The sequence below is a fragment of the Microcebus murinus genome, chromosome 5 (assembly GCF_040939455.1).
Source record: "Microcebus murinus isolate Inina chromosome 5, M.murinus_Inina_mat1.0, whole genome shotgun sequence".
Lineage (NCBI taxonomy): Eukaryota > Metazoa > Chordata > Mammalia > Primates > Cheirogaleidae > Microcebus > Microcebus murinus.
Genome location: NC_134108.1, coordinates 90,210,001 through 90,224,595, shown reverse-complemented (window position 1 = coordinate 90,224,595; position 14,595 = coordinate 90,210,001). Strand labels below are relative to the sequence as shown.

Below are 14,595 nucleotides of genomic sequence, written 5' to 3'. Positions count from 1 at the left end.
CTCCAGAGTTCTACAGCTTAGCCTACCTCTCTCTTAGCAAACATGGTGGCCTTCATGGAATATTAGAAAATCAGAGAACCTGGGCCTCATCTGGAAGCATCTTCTCATTTTCCAGATGAAGAAACTGAGGCCCATAAAAGCAAAGCAACTTTGCTAAGTAGAAAGCAAAACAACCCCACATCTCTCCAAATATCAGCTTGGGCTTTTGTTTTAAAAAGTAAAGTATGTTACTTCATAAAGAGTAACTAATAATGACAGAAAACAGAAATGAGCACTGTAAAAATATAAACTTCTATAAAATCACAAACTAGTGCTATTTACATATATGGCCTTCTTTAAAAAAAAATTAATGTTGCATTAGTATGATGCCTTTAATAGTTGTACTCCCCCGAATTACCTTGTAGGATCTATACATATTTCCCCTACCTCTCTTTTATAATGATAAAATAATAAAGTAATAATATGTTCAGACACTGTGCTGAAAGAAATCATTTAACTGATAGAGAAATGAGAAATAAATGGAACGATTTGAAATAGCTCTTTAATTTTGGTGGAAGGTACTTTCCTTATGAAAATTAGTATTTCTCCAGAGTGGAATAATTTCCTATTTAAAGCTTCACTTGACTTGGCCTGGTTATAATGTGTGAAAGAGATTCAAATTGCTTATTGAGGGGGGTTGCACAGAAACAAGTCCAAACAAAGCAGAATTCCCTTCGAATTGTTCCATCCAAGTTTCCTTGGTCCAGATGGCTCCAATAGCCAGCCAGAGGCCCCACCCACACCTTCCCACACCCGCGGGGTGCTGGCCCTGAACGCACACTAATGACCCTCAGCTGTTTTGGCTCCCAGGCTTGCTTGCTCTTCCTGCTTGGCTACCCAACCTCACATCTCCTGCAGAGGGAAAGAAATAGGAATGGGGGTGGTGGAGGGGGGAGGTATTTATGAAAAAGTCATACCTTTGGGAAAATAGGATTTGAGCTGGTGCATCAGTTTCCGATTGCTGCTATGACAAATTATCCCAAACACAGTGGCTTAAAACAACACAAATGTATTATCTTATAGTTCTAGAGGTCAGAAGTTGGAAATGGCTCTCAGGGGGATAAAATCAAGGTATCAGCAGGGTTACTTCCTTGTGGAGGCTCTAAGAGAGAATTCTTTCCTTTCCTGTTCCAGCTTCCAGAGGCTACTTAGTGCCCTTGGCACGTGGCTACCTCACTGTGATCTCTGCCTCTTCTATCATTGTCTCTCCTCCTCTGACACTGACGCTCCTGCCTCCCTCTTATCTAGATCTTTGTAATTACATTTGGCTACCCAGATAATCTAGGATAATTTCCCATCTTGAGATCCTTAAATTAACACTATCTTCAAAGTCCCTTTTGCCATGTAAGGTAACATATTCACAGGTCTTAAAGATTAGAACGTGGACATCTTTGGGAAACCATTATTCTGCCTACCACAATTTTTTTTTCTTTCTTTGACACTACTATCAGATACTGCAATAGCTATACTTACACACAAAATCATACACACATACACAAAAACACATATATACATGTACTCAATGAGGTGAAGCAGTAAGTCCATTATAACTTAAATCAGTCATAGAGTAATATCCATGGTTATCATAGCAGGCTAACGATAACAAATCTCCAGCACTTCATTCATGGGAAGATATTAAACTGAGGGCCAATAGCCTGTGGAAGGCCTGCAAAGCTCTCCCCTCCAAATATTGCAGGACTGTTCATCACTGAAAAAAACAAAAAGGCTAAAGAATTTAGCAGTGCTGTCAGGGAGCTCTGTTGTCATTCTGATGTGCCAGCAGATAACCTATCAGCCTATGAAGTATATCTGCTTTGAAGTCAGTATAGCACTTGAGCTCCCAGCCCCAGAAAGAGTAGATCCCAGGAAAGAGGTCTCCAGGCAGAGAAGGCTCACATTTATAAAAATCATCTTCCTCCACATCTTCCTGTGACTGGGACAGAATTCACACAGGACCTCAGGGAAGTATCTTCAGTGTGATGAAGGAATTGCAGAGAGGAAATGTAACAAAGTCATATGGCATGTTAAGTTAAAGTGAGAAAGGGATGTGTTATAAAGGAAATTATAAGGCAAATATTAACATATAAGAGGTGTAGAAGATAAATACAAAAGAGGAGATATTAAGTTTGGAGTCTATTCAAATCAATTCAAATAGAAGCTGTCTGATGATAATGTCCTTGGCCTCTTCCCCCAAAATACACCACCTCGCTGTTTCTATGTTGTTGGCTTGGCCCCCAACATCTCCTTCATCTACTGCTCCATTTCTCTGCTCCCCTTTAGATCTCTCAGAAGCAAATGTATTCGCTGTCACCATTTTCTTATCTCCTACTTTCTCTTTAACCCATTTCAACTCAGCTTTTGTACCCACTTTTCCTGAAATCCCATTTATCAAGGTCCTCAATTACCCTCATACAGCAAATCCAATGGTCTAGACATAGGCCTCATTTTTCTTGACCTCTTGACAACAATGACCAATTGATAGGATGACACACTGTCCTGATTTTCCTCCTACCTCACTGATCTGTCCTTCCCAACTTCCTTCGATGGATTCTCCCTTTTTTCTTTCTCTGTAAGAGAGCTCGAAGCTCAGTTTATCTATACTCATTTCCTAAACGAACTCATCCACTCTCACAGCTTTGCATATGTCTGCATGAAAATGAGTCACAACTGGATACCTCCAACATGTCCAGAAATGCATTCTCAATTCCTACCTGCTATGGTTTGAATATTTGTCCTCTCCAAAACTCATATTGAGATTTAATTGTCATTCTAACAGTTTCAAGAAGCAGTGCCTTTAAAAGGTGACTAGGTCATGGGGACACTGTCCTCATCAATGGATTAAGGCTGTCATCTTGGGAGTGGGTTAATTATTGCAGGAGTGGATTCCTGATACAAAGGATGAGTTCTGCCCCCTTATTCTCTTGCTTGCCCTTACCCTCCTCCCTCTAGCTCATGCTGTGGCCACATGATGCCTCCTGAGATGCCCTCACCAGATGCTGGCACCATGCTTTTGGACTTCACAGTCTCCAGACCACAAGTCAAATAAACTTCTCTTTATAAATTTCCCAATCTGTAGTATTCAGTTATAGCAACATAAAATAGACTAAGACAACCTCACAAAACTTACATCTCCCTCCCCAGTTTTTCCCAGGGCAGTAAATGGCACCACAATCCACCCAGTTGTCCAAGCTAAAATCTTTTGATTCTTCTTTGATCCCTGTCTTTATTTTACACCCCATATCTAAATTTGTTGGCAATTCTGGTCAGATTTATATTAAGAATAATCCAGAATCTGACCACTTCTCTCTTCCACCATATCACCTTAGTCCAATCTACCTCTCACTTAGAGGCATGAAATAACCTCCTTTATAATCTCCCCTTTTCCACTCTTATTCCATTTAACCTACTTTCCAGATAACATTCACAGTCATTCTTCCAAATCCTAAACCAAAGAAAGTCACATCTTTTCTCAAAGTCCCTAAATGGACTGCCATAACACTCTGAAGCGCTGCAGGTCAGCCATACAGCACTGCCCAAAACACACAGCAGCTCAGTGGCTCTCTGCAGCATCAGTTGGCCACCACTTTGTTATCTCTCCAGCCTTGAAAATCTTTCTCTAGAGAAGCTCACCTATTTAATCCCTTCCCATGCAACACTGGTGTGAAGGGCCTTAACACATCACTATGTCTTCAAAAGATTGGTATTTGGTTTGTATTAATTTATTAGCAAACATCTCCCAGGAACTTAAGCAACTCTTCTATCCTGATGGTTGGGTATTAATGACTTAATGTAAGGTCTGTAGTTCTCTTATTCCTTGAACATTATTGATTCATAATATAACATTCTCATTCCTTTATGGTAAGAGTTAATGTCTAATGATAAAGAAAGTCTTTAGAAACTATTATCTTTGGTGGCAATTATTATTTAACATTCAAAAGCTAATTCTTAATGTTTATTTACTCTTATAAACATGCTGACAGTGACTTACCTGTAAATATTTGCCTAAAATGCTTTAAAGTTGATTTAATTTATGTTCCCTTTAGATGTCTCTAGACTTCTCTTGAACCTTGGAGAATATTATTTTTTTTTAGTCAGACTATATATTCCAGTGCATACATTCTTTAGGAAAATAATATTACCTTTAAAAAATTTTTTTAACTTGGTAACTTCCATAGACATGCAGGGAAAAGATGACAGGATTTCTAAACCTAGCCCTTTATGATACTGAGAACCCACTGGACAACTTTTTAATTATAGCAAAGATGTATGCAATCTTGAAGTAATATAACTAAAAAGTGACAAGAATGCTGATTCTATTAACCAAGCTAGACTTAAGGTTACCCTTAGCCTGATTACACTTAGGCAAGCAGGCTTCTTCCTGACTCCAGGCCTCCTTTTTTTTTAGAGCATTTACTTTAGAGAACTTGTAATAGCGTATTCTTTCTCTGTCCCTTTGAGATGTAAATCTTTTAAAAAGATTACTGCCAAGTTTATACCCAGGAATGTCTAATGTCTTTCTCAAGGACCTGAGAGCCATCCCTTTGAAATGTAATAATTAAGGAAAATAGAGCCCTATTTTCCAGTCTCTGTGTGAGGGTAGGAGCCTAACTTTGGTGGGAACCATTTAGCAAACAGAGGTAGCCTGATTGCAGAGGAAAACATTTGCAAACTGAGGAATAACTCAATGTTCATCCCATTAATCGACCTCCCTGCTTGAGTCCTCTAGTTCTTTTCCACCAGCTCACCCAAGGCACTCAAAACTCTCCCTCACTTTGTTTCAGCAAAGTTGAGTTCAGTCTCTCTCTCCTATGGCAGTAATCATGAATAAAGTCCTCCTTGCATGTTTCACTTTGCCCAGTGCAATCTTTACTTTGACACTATAATCCCAGTACTGGAGATGACTAAGCTTTCAGTACTCACAGGCTTACCATCTTGACCAGGTTGTCCGGGGTAGCCAGGGTTCCCAGGCAGTCCAGGGTCACCCTAGGCAGAAAAAAAAATTCTCAGTACAAAACCACCAACCACATTGGTGCAATCAGGATCCATCAATTCCATTATTTGAGGATTTTGTATGTTAAAAACAAAAGTCCCAAAACAGGGTTAGAAAAATTATGCCATGTCTTAAAAACCTACCTTTTAGGCATTTAAAATAAGAACTTTTATTATGTTAATATTTCAGTGATTTATTTCTGTGAGCATGCCAGATATAACAAGTGAAGTATCTTTCACTGATGCAAAATGTCAATATTTTTGACAGGGTGCATTTTTAGAATTTTGAACAAATTGTGAAGCGTCATAGCAAATATGGTTTCCATTGATAGCAATATTTGACTCATAAGTCTATAGGATTAATTCTGTCCTAAATGTTATACCACAAATATCAATGTTCTATAATGTAATAATTCAACTCATAATTATTTATTTTAAAATATCCATAGACCGTGTGATTCCACGTGTAGGAATCAAGGTTAAAGCCGCATAACTTCTTTTAATCCTATCAATATGTTGCTTTGTCTATATTTATAATCTCAAATTTTAACACAATGCTAAAAGTCCTAAAACTTAAATATTTTTGTGAAAGCAAGGCCCAGGCCAAACAACTCTCTCCTGACCCACATAGCCCTTAAGTACATGTAATGCTTAAGAAATGAAAAAAAAATGACCTTTATCATCACAAACCGAAGATCTTCAAAGAATACTGTTCCATACAACACAGCAATGGCCCCAGGCACATTCTAGAACTCTAATATGTTGCCCAATGGGTAGTACTGATCATTCAGATGGTCACCACCCATGTAGAAAAGCAATGAAAACAACACTTTTTGTGAGGTAAGCATATTTTATTAATATTAACATAACTTAATTCTAAGAAATAACAAAATAATATCATATTCATCTATCCTTGAATCCATGAAATCCACATGGGGCATCTTGCTGAAAAACATGAAGTTTTTCAGTATCAGTACACTCCTACAAAGAGGCAACTGATTTTCATTCAATAATTCTTCATTATTTTTATCAAGACATCACTCACATAGGACCCCAGTGATTAAAGGTACTTTTACAGAGCCAAATTTGCTGGTCCTAAAGAGTACTTCATACTCCTGGCTAGGGAGATTTGTTCCTGAAACGGAACAGGAAAAATGGAAAGAACTAAGCAAACTGTATTAAGGAATCAGTAAAGAAGGGATGGGCTATTATTCACTTAGCAGCCACCCCACAAAAGGCTAGCATGGGGAAAGGATGAGAAGAGGGAAATATCTTTTTTAAAAGAGAGAAAGAAAAGCTATAAATCCGAGGTTGGGGGTGGGAGAGACTAATGCTGAAACATGTAATGTCTTGTTGAAGAGATATAACCTGCAGTTCTAATCCAGGGATTTGCAGTGCTGGCTGGGTGTTAGGGAGAAATTTTTAGGGACTCTAGCGAGTTAGAAATTCCACCTTTGAGGAGGTCCTCATTAATTTCCAGTCTCCCTGTCATCCTTCCTTACCCATGTTCAGATTGGATTCACTGCCTTTCACTGCCTTTCAAAAATTCCATCTTTTTCTTCTTCTGGGGAAAAAAAATTCTTCCTTTTATCCACTAAAGAGTCAACGTGACAAAATCTCTATCACTGTATCTTTCTTGTTATTGAAGTTTTTCCTGGTGTCTTTTTCTATTGAAACATAATAGCAGCTCTTAGATCACTGATCACTTATTCATAACTAATGTTTTCTCAAAGTTTTCCATTGGCTCATCTTTATGACTTGGACTGAGGCTCTATAACAAGGTTTATATTTTCTACCTTTTTTCTTTGTACAACGCTGGGTATCAAGTAGCGATTCAATTTATGACTGATTTATTTCAAATCACATCTCCTGACAATGACTCATTTACTTGCAGAATATTAATATCAGCTAAACCTAGGATAACTAAAGGATCTGAGAAGGTTTAACCTCTTAATACTATAATGAGGCTGAAATCAAATTTTGGCACAAGAAAAGAATCTCGTGTTTTTATGCTGCATAAAATTATAAAACATACTTAATAATATTTTAAATTAATCATAATTAAGTTTCCAAGTGAAAACATCACCCACAAGATAAATCCAATGTGACTTCATAAGGACTATAAGGCTGGTCAACAGCCTCAAGAGGGACAATAATCATTATGTGGGTTCTATTATTTTTGTTAGATTTCACTGGTTATTTTGACTATTGCCATCACTGAATTATTTGCAAAAAACTGCTGATAGGTTTGATGTTTCCACAAAACTGGAAGAATAAATTTAGCTGATTGGAGAGAATGCCAAATATAATAAATATTTAATTTTATTATTGTAATAAAAGCTGACACCTAACTTCATTAATGGTTTTATTCTCTTATTTCAGAATATTACAGGGGTACAAACATTTTGGTTACATGAATTGCTTTTATACAGTTTGAGTCAAAGTTATGAGTGTGTCCATTGTCCAGATAGTGTGCCTTATACCTGTTAAGTGTGAATTTACCTATCCACTCATTCCCCCTTCTACCTATTAATTGTTTATTATATCCCAAGCACTGATCTAAAATATTTACATGTATTGAATTACTTAATTCTCATAATAATCCTATGAAGCAGGTTTTTTTTTTTTTATTTCAGAATATTACGGGGTTACAAACATTTTGGTTGCATATAATGCCTTAACCTTGGCCAAGCCAGGGCTACAAGTATGCCCTTCCCCCATACAGTGTGCTCCTCTGACTGGCACTAGTGAATATTATTACTATGTGAGCACCTTAGTGTTGACCAGTTAGTACCAATTTGATGGCAAGTGCATGTGGTGTTTGTTTTTCCATTCTGTGATACCTCATTTTGAAGCATGGGCTCAAGCTCTACTCACGATAATATTAGAGGTGCTAGTTCACCATTGCTTTTTGTAGTTGAGTAGTATTCCATGGTATATATATACTACATTTTATTAATCTACACATGTATTGATGGGCACTTAGGTTGTTTCCACATCTTTGCAATTGTGAATTGTGCTGCCATAAACATCAAGTGCAGATGTCTTTATTATAGAATGTTTTTTATTTTCCTTTGGGTAGATGCCTAGTAGTGGGATTGCTGAATCAAATAATATGTCTATTTTTAGCTCTTTGAGATATTTCCAAATTACTTTCCACAGGGGTTGTACTAATATGCAGTCCCACCAGTAGTAAGAGTATTCCATGTCTCCACATCCATGCCAGCATTTGTTGTTTGGGGACTTTTTGATCAAGGCTATTCTCACTGGAGTTAGGTGATATCTCATTGTGGTTTTGATTTACATTTCCCTAATGATTAGAGATGTTGAACACTTCTTTATATTTTTCCTGGCCATTATTCTGTCTTCTTTTGTAAAGTTTCAGTTCATGTCCTTTGCCCATCTTTTGATGGGATTGTTTGATTTTTCTCATTAATTTTCTTAAGTTCTATTTAGATTCTTGTTATTTTTATTCCCATTTTCTATATAGGAAAACCGAGGCCCAGGGAGGCTAGATGACTTGCCCAAGATCACACAGCAGTCGTACAGATGGGATTCAAACCCAGCCAGGTCAGCTCTAGGGTTCAAACTCCTAAAAACTACTATCCCTGTCCACATTAACATGCATAAACTGATCAGAACCAGACCTGGGGATTGCTAGAAAATTTAACATGGAAAAAAATTTCCAAATACATTAAATTAGACATATCACTCATTATTATATAACTGTGACTAAATTTCCAATCTTCTTTATTCTAATTTAGTTAAAACATTTGTACATTTTGCATTTTTAAAAATATGTATTCAGCTGAAAACCGATACATATTTATGGTGAATTGAATTTGTGCCACAGGATTTTTAAGTTGTTAACAAGAGTGGAAATGTCATGGACTAAGCTAAAACATCTCTGAACATGGCCTTGAAAGTAGTATAAATATAAATAATTAAAGTTAGAAACAGCTGTGCTTGCAAAAGTAAGCTAATAATATTTTAAGTTGCTCATTCAAGGCAAATGTCTTTGGAACTCTTCGCCTAGGCCCAAATACTATGTTTTCAAGCCTTCTTCTCTAAATCCTTATACCTTCATGCTACCCTTCTGGTCTTCACAGGAGTATCTGACTTAAGACCTATTCTATCCTCCCAAACCAACCTCTTCCCTCCTTTAGAACCCAAATACTCACTCCCTGAGGCTAGGAGGAATCCACTTAGTCTAGGAAAATTAATATAAAAATGATAATGTAAATGCCCAGTGGCCCCTGAAATTTTCCAAAGGTTTTTGTGTTTCAGACAGAGGGTACTTTGATAGTCCAAATGAATCTCTGATTGGTAGAATTATTATGGTGAAACAAAGGGCATCCACAGGGACGTGGCTGCAGAGAAAGTTGTATTTCAGACCAAAGAAGTTATTAAGAAATTGTTCCAACCTAGAAAAATAAAAATAAAATGCTTTCTTTCCACTTCTGAACACTTAAGGCTAGATCAAATGCGGGGAGTTGGTCCCTACAAATGTTCCTATGGCTACTGAAGTGGAGAAAGAAGCTGCCATTTGCATGCATGGGTCATTTGAAAGGGGATTGTTTGCAATTGGAAAATTGCCTAGATCTTTCACATAGAACAGAAACACCATCCTGTATAGGTTAATTGGGGGAAGAGGTGTATCTTATTTTTTTCAATGATTTTGTAATTCATTCAACAAAAAATTATGACTATTCAGCACTGTGCCAGACACTGGAATTCCAAAGGAGAACATTCTGTTTATTAACCTTTATTGTGAACAAAAGAAGTGCTTGCCTATAAAAATGATTCCAACAGATTCCCTGATTTAGTCATTCCCTATGTTTGGCGTTAGGGATAAAAAAATGAATAAGCAATTCTTTGAGGGGCTCACAGTTCAGTGACATTTTTCGATCCCTGATGAAGCATTATAATGGCATGATAAGTCTAAGTGTGGGGCATCTAGTCAATTTGATCTGGTTTTGCAACAAGATTTGTCATATTTTTCAGAAAGTTAGCTTTAAACAGATGATTTTCTTTATGTTAGAATAAGCACTTACCCACTTATCAACACAATAATTTCTCATCTGTTTCAGTCTCATGACTCAATACCCAGTTCCCAAAACTATATTTCTGGCTAATAGACAGGCCAGATCTGCTCTTCATAGGTGACTCTAATTGATAGACATCTGCAAAACTGTCCAGAAAGCATCTAACAAAAATGGGCAGTAAGTCTCAGTGGGATCTAAAGTGAAATTGTCTTATCTGTTTTAGTTCAAGTTCTCTTGAAAAGAAGGGCAATTCCAGAGTGTTACTAAGGATTCTATTTTTCACATACAGGTCCCTGATCTGGGTAAGGAACCACCTCCAGAGTAGAGCCCTAAAAGGATGGAAGAGTGCGTGTGTGTTCCTGTCCTCCTGCCAGATTCCCTGAAGAAAATGGAAAGCAGAACAAGAAGGCATGCCAACTTGAAGATTGGTGGAAAACTGCTATTTCACTTAAAGTAGTAGGTGGCAATGGGGCTAGATTATGACTAAGAAAAGAGAATGAAAACGAGGAACACATGAAACTTGGAAATATTGAAAATTAAAGCCTTCACCACATAAAACACTGAATGTATTAAAAATTTAGTGCAGAAACATATGTGAATAAAAATTGGTATCACTACAAGACATATATTGGACCACGAATGAAGAATCAGAAAACCTCAGAGGCTTCAGGTACCTCTCCACAGGTGGACAGCCCTCTGGAGACCTTGGAGGTGGCCTGAACCTCACTGAGAGTCAGGAAAGCACTGTGGGCCTTGAGAGACTACATAGTGTGGGACTCTCTTTTCCACACTATATTTCTTTCAGATAAAATTATTTTTATGTATAATATTCCAAGTTGAATAAACTATATGAATATTTTTTTTTGGCCAGGCGCGGTGGCTCACGCCTATAATCCTAGCACTCTGGGAGGCTGAGGTGGGAGGATCGCTCAAGGTCTGGAGTTTGAAACCAGCCTGAGTGAGACCTTGTCTCTACTAAAAATAGAAAGAAACTAATTGACCAATTAAAATATATATATATACAAAAAATTAGCTAGGCATGGTGGTGCATGCCTGTAGTCCCAGCTACTTGGGAGGCTGAGGCAGGAGGATCGCTTGAGCCCAGGAGTTTGAGGTTGCTGTGAGCTAGGCTGACGCCAAGGCACTCACTCTAGCCTGAGCAACAAAGTGAGACTCTGTCTCAAAAAAAAAATAAATTAATTAAATAAATTTTAAAAAAGAATATTTTTTTAAAAGAATCTGCTGTTATGGCACACTGAGCTGTCTTATAGTGTATATATTCCCATGGGACCATCTTATAGGCATTTCTCCTTTATGTCAAGGCATTCTAAATAATATGTGGTTATTTGAACTAAAAAACACTTGGATTAACTTTCCTAAATGCAATCTAAAAATAGTTTACAATAATAATTGATTATTATGTACTGTAGTGGAATTCCAAGTCAAACAGAGATTTCTTTGAAAGAGATATTGAATATATATTTCTTAAATTACATATCTTTCTTGATTTTAGCAGCTAACATGAAAATGGATGGCAAAACATACACAAAATAGGAAGAATTAAATAATTTTAGTTCAACAGTCCAAAAACTAAAACTTTTTCAGCTTTGGTGATTGAATCACTAGTCAAAAAATTCAGTCTAAATGAACACTGTGATTCATATTGAACAAAAATTATTATGGTCATTTCAACTAATAGGTGATCAATATACATAAATAATTTTTTTCTAGCTAGTAAATCATACTTTCTTTCAAATTACCCATTATTTTCATTTGAGTGATACATTAAAATAACATTAAATAACTAAGATTTATCTGTAGTGGGCAAACCATTCAACTTACCAGTATCTTAAGCTGTGTCTAAGTGATGCTACAATAAGTATCAACTTACTTAAAAACATACATATATTAAATAGCATAGGAAAATATTCAGATCATGTTGTTATGTAAAAAAGTAACCGGTTACAAACTAGTAGGCACACCATGACTTCAATCATATAAAAATGTATATATACATATGTATATCAATCAATCTATAGATGTAACTGGAATGTATGCACATGTGGAAAAGACTAAAAGAATATACTCCCCCAAAGTAATTTTACATGATTAAGTGAAATAAATATATATGCCTCTATTTTTAGAATTAGACATCAAACTCACAATATTAAAATCAATTTAAGATTTCTACTTCATTTTTCCATCTGAAAATCATTTGTCTAATTAAGAATTTAGACATCTAAGAATTTGGAACATATCTTAACAAATGCCCTTCTTCATTTTTACCAGGTTGTAAGGAAGTATCATTCTTGGGATCTAGCAACAGTATTAGGGGGAAAAAAATCAAACAAGCAAGTAATACTCCCTCACTTTAATGTGTGCTAGGGCTATCAGTTTTATGTGCAAAGACAATTCCATATTAGAATATGTTAGTTAAAATAAAAATCACTAAAACTTAGGCTGTATACAGTTATAAGACATTTGGTAGAAATTTCACAACAAGGTCAATGGTGATTAGGAATTTTATGAGATTACTCAACTTCTTCCTTGTGTGTTTTAACAAAAATGGCAAATTTGGTATTACTTACTTTGGGGCCTTGTAGTCCTGGTTTTCCTGGAGGACAAATACAGGGAGCTGGAGTTGAACCTACATCGCTGGGACCATTAAGGCACTACAAAGACAAAAATGGAAATAAACAACAAGCATGAAAGGATATGCAAGCACACACGCTTGTATATGTATCTATATGTTTGTGTGAAATGGTAAAAATATCTTACAGTCATTTTCCAATTTTATTTAGCCCCATCCAATGAGACATTCCAAATCACAAACATCTGTAAATACTAAATACATTGAAATTACATAAAAATGGGTTCTATTTTTCTAATATACTTACAGTTGATGGAAGGAAGCTAAACAGTCCCACAATGCAAATATTACCTTAAGGAGAATAATAGTATCCAAGCCTACCTCTCCATTCTGAAAGAAAAACAACAAATATGTTTTTAATTAAATTTCTAAATTATTATCCTAATTTACAGATATTTCATTGTCCAGATTAGGGATATATGAAGTATCAAAAGCAGGAAGAGCCAAAATATTCTAAAAAATCACTTATCTATACATGTTACTACTCCATTAACAGTAGGATAAAGGAAGGAAATTAATACAAGTGAAGAGTAGAAGAAGAAAATTAAAACACATAGCTGCTCAATATAATAGCCCTGTAAGATCAAAAATACCTCTAAGTGAGATTTATATGCTCTCTTGAACTTTCTGGAAATCGTTTAAGAGCCAGAAGAAAAAAAGTCAAAACACATCTGAGCAAGTCACAAACTACATGAACTAAAATTTTATGCACGTTCTTTTTAGAAAGTTTCTCACTAAACAGTTTCTTATTGAATAACATACAATTTTAAATAGGTCAATAATCTTTCTAAACAATAAAAAACTAGATTCAAAAAATGAGAAGGTAGGAATGAAAGTGCAAAAGGTAAACAAGGCACATGAAGTCACAGCTAAAAGGAAGGAAGGAGACATAAAAATATTAAAATATTAAAAAGTGGCTGTGTGAATTCAAAATGTGCAATCTAAATCTGAACGTTTATTATATGGAAGGGTAATGGTCATATGTCAATGCAGACACCAATAAATAAAGTATGTACAATGGACTCTCAAGTGCAATGATTTATTAATACTTTAAGGGAAGATTTATATTCCCAGTTATAAGAACCTAAAATAAAAACTATAGTGTTTAAATAATTATCTATCTAGAAACCCCAGAATGAATCATTTCTAGAAGCTTCTGTGTTTGATTTTATCATAGATATTTTAAATGTGCTACTCTATGTCCTTAAGTTTTCAGAACATGTAGATTCACCAGTTATGCCATTTGATAGGAAAAAGATGATGTTGAGAACATGACTATAAAAATTAAAAGAACCATGAAAAACTCAAATATCACTGGGAATCTATATTGTCAAAGTTTTTCAACATTCTACCATATTTCCATTAGCAATGATACACTATTTTTTGCCCAAGGGAAAAGGTATTGATCACACTTACACACACACACACACACACACACACACACACACGTGATCAGATGCTGTAAAATTTTATTTATAATCTTTTTTCCTCCTAACACATTAATGAAAATGGCTAAATAAATAAAAACATTGTTTATATCCTAGAACTATAAGAAAATCTAACTTAGGTAAAAACAACAAAAAGAAAACTGTTCATTATGGTTTGAGGAAAAGTGCTAGTGGAAAAATAAAATTAATGAATTCTTCCTCTTCAAAACTGTGCTGTTTGGGGTGTTCTGTTCACACATTTAATTAAATATAATAATGTATTTCCCACATTGATTTTCAGACAGAGCTTTCTGGAATAGGTCTAGTCCTCCTTCACCTGAGCACTGAAATAGTCACAATCAGAGATGACATGGGGAAAATCATTGTCTTGTGGTCTTTCATTCATGCTTGTACAGTGACACATCATAATTTGATTTCAATTATG

The 14,595-nt window shown here is 35.7% G+C and overlaps 1 protein-coding gene across 1 annotated transcript in view; it reads right to left on the bottom strand.

Moving 5' to 3' along the window:
- COL21A1 (collagen type XXI alpha 1 chain) overlaps nt 1–14,595 on the bottom strand; it is a 179,064-nt gene that overhangs the window by 87,090 nt on the left and 77,379 nt on the right. The window contains exons 8-10 of the mRNA XM_076003284.1: nt 13,045–13,053; nt 12,662–12,745; nt 4,960–5,022 (exon numbers count right to left, since the gene is read on the bottom strand). Coding sequence (XP_075859399.1) covers nt 4,960–5,022; nt 12,662–12,745; nt 13,045–13,053 — 156 coding nt within the window. The remainder of the gene's footprint in view (nt 1–4,959; nt 5,023–12,661; nt 12,746–13,044; nt 13,054–14,595) is intronic.